The sequence below is a fragment of the Octopus bimaculoides genome, chromosome 14, assembly GCF_001194135.2.
Source record: "Octopus bimaculoides isolate UCB-OBI-ISO-001 chromosome 14, ASM119413v2, whole genome shotgun sequence".
NCBI lineage: Eukaryota > Metazoa > Mollusca > Cephalopoda > Octopoda > Octopodidae > Octopus > Octopus bimaculoides.
In genome coordinates this window covers 24,397,709-24,399,344 of record NC_068994.1, presented here as the reverse complement: position 1 = coordinate 24,399,344, position 1,636 = coordinate 24,397,709, and the positions used below count along the sequence as shown (strand labels likewise).

General features: G+C 32.9%; 1 protein-coding gene across 3 annotated transcripts in view; it reads right to left on the bottom strand.

The window, feature by feature from the left end:
* Positions 1-1,636, bottom strand: part of LOC106869122 (uncharacterized) — a 54,797-nt gene that overhangs the window by 30,015 nt on the left and 23,146 nt on the right. For all 3 annotated transcript variants that reach the window (XM_014914671.2, XM_014914672.2, XM_014914670.2), the window contains exon 3: positions 113-343. In XM_014914671.2, the coding sequence (XP_014770157.1) occupies positions 113-343 (231 nt within the window). The remainder of the gene's footprint in view (positions 1-112; positions 344-1,636) is intronic.

Below are 1,636 nucleotides of genomic sequence, written 5' to 3'. Positions count from 1 at the left end.
GAGAGAGAGAGAGAGAGAGAGAGAGAGAGAGAGAGAGAGAGAGAGAGAGAGGGAGAGAGAAATAGATAGATGTAAATAAATAGTTATAGATATAAAGATATATAAAATATACCTTTAAATTGATAACTGCTCCATCTTGAGTTTTTTGCTTCAAGATTTAATTGAGAAAACGTCAGATTACTCAAGAGACACAATCCATCTGTTTGGCGGAAGGTAAATGATGTACACACTGCTTGTTTCAAACAAAATATTTTGCATCCCTGTAGAGTAGAGTAGAATCTCTGCGTCGAGTATTTTTCGGTAAATGAAGCGCCCAAAATAGAAATCATTATTTCTTTGTTGTCTAGGTTATAAAAGAAACGTTTATTTAAAAAAATGTTTTCATAAAATATAATTTTTATTTCTTTGCGTTTTTCAAAACAATAGTTTATAAGCTAATAACAAATCAAAATGGAAATAGATAAAGTAATTTCATTTAATTAAATCGATGTAATTTAATACGCAAAGAGGCTGGTCCATTCTTTTATAATTTAATCTGAACAGAATGTTGTTGCTGTGAGTGTTACTCACAGGTTAGCCTCAATCGAGCAAATCTATAACTAAAGTTATTCCAGCCATAAATCACCAAAATTTTAGAGGTTCCTCAGAAGGAAAGGTGTTATTTAAGGGATATTTTGGCTGTTAGTCTTAGTAAGTCAACCTGTCGGCTCATGAGTTTGGGAGCAGTGCTTTTCATGTCCCTCTAGACTAAGTGGCTTGAACGCATGGATATCGACATCATGTTCAGTACTTAGAATAGTTGTGGAATTTTTTCTGGAATACAATTTTCTGTTATCTTTACTTTTTTTGTTGTCATAGTATTACATACAGTACAATAAAGTGTCGAAAATGTCCACTGTTCAATTATTGTCCTTCGTTAAGATTGATGGATATTATTTCACCATACACTTCTATCAAGCGTACAGAAATTAACTTTACTTTGACATCAATTCTTTAAGGTGAATCAGCAAAAAAAAAAAACTGCATTTAAGCATGCATAACTTCGCCCGTATATGCACATGTATATCTGTATATATATATGCGTGAGTGTGTGTGTGTACATGTGTGTATGTGCGTGTATATATAAATGTGTATATATGTATGCACGTGTGATCTTGAGTATGGTGTATGCGTAAATATATATAAAAATGTATGGAATAAACTATAAAACATATTACGAGACATGATATCCCGCACTCAAAGAGCAAAGCCAAAAGAATTTGGAAGAAACATCCCAAAGGGAGATAAAAATTAAGTCTTAAAAACCACATAATTAAAAAAGTAGGTATATATACTGTTGTGTCTGGGGAGAGCCATTTTCTTATCGTGCCTTAAAATTTAACACACTCACCGTTAAAATTTCCACTTATTATTTTTATTTTCCTAAAATTTTCGTTGCGTCTTGCAACCTTTTCAATAGTCTACAGCAGATATGTAGATGACATTAATATCATAGTTAGGACCAACTCTAGTGACGGTCATGTAGAAACAAAAAGGAACGTAATGGAGAACATCCAGCAAATAGCTAACTCCATCCACCAAAGTATCAAGGTAACTATAGATTACCCAACTAAACACCCCAACAATAGACTCCCGG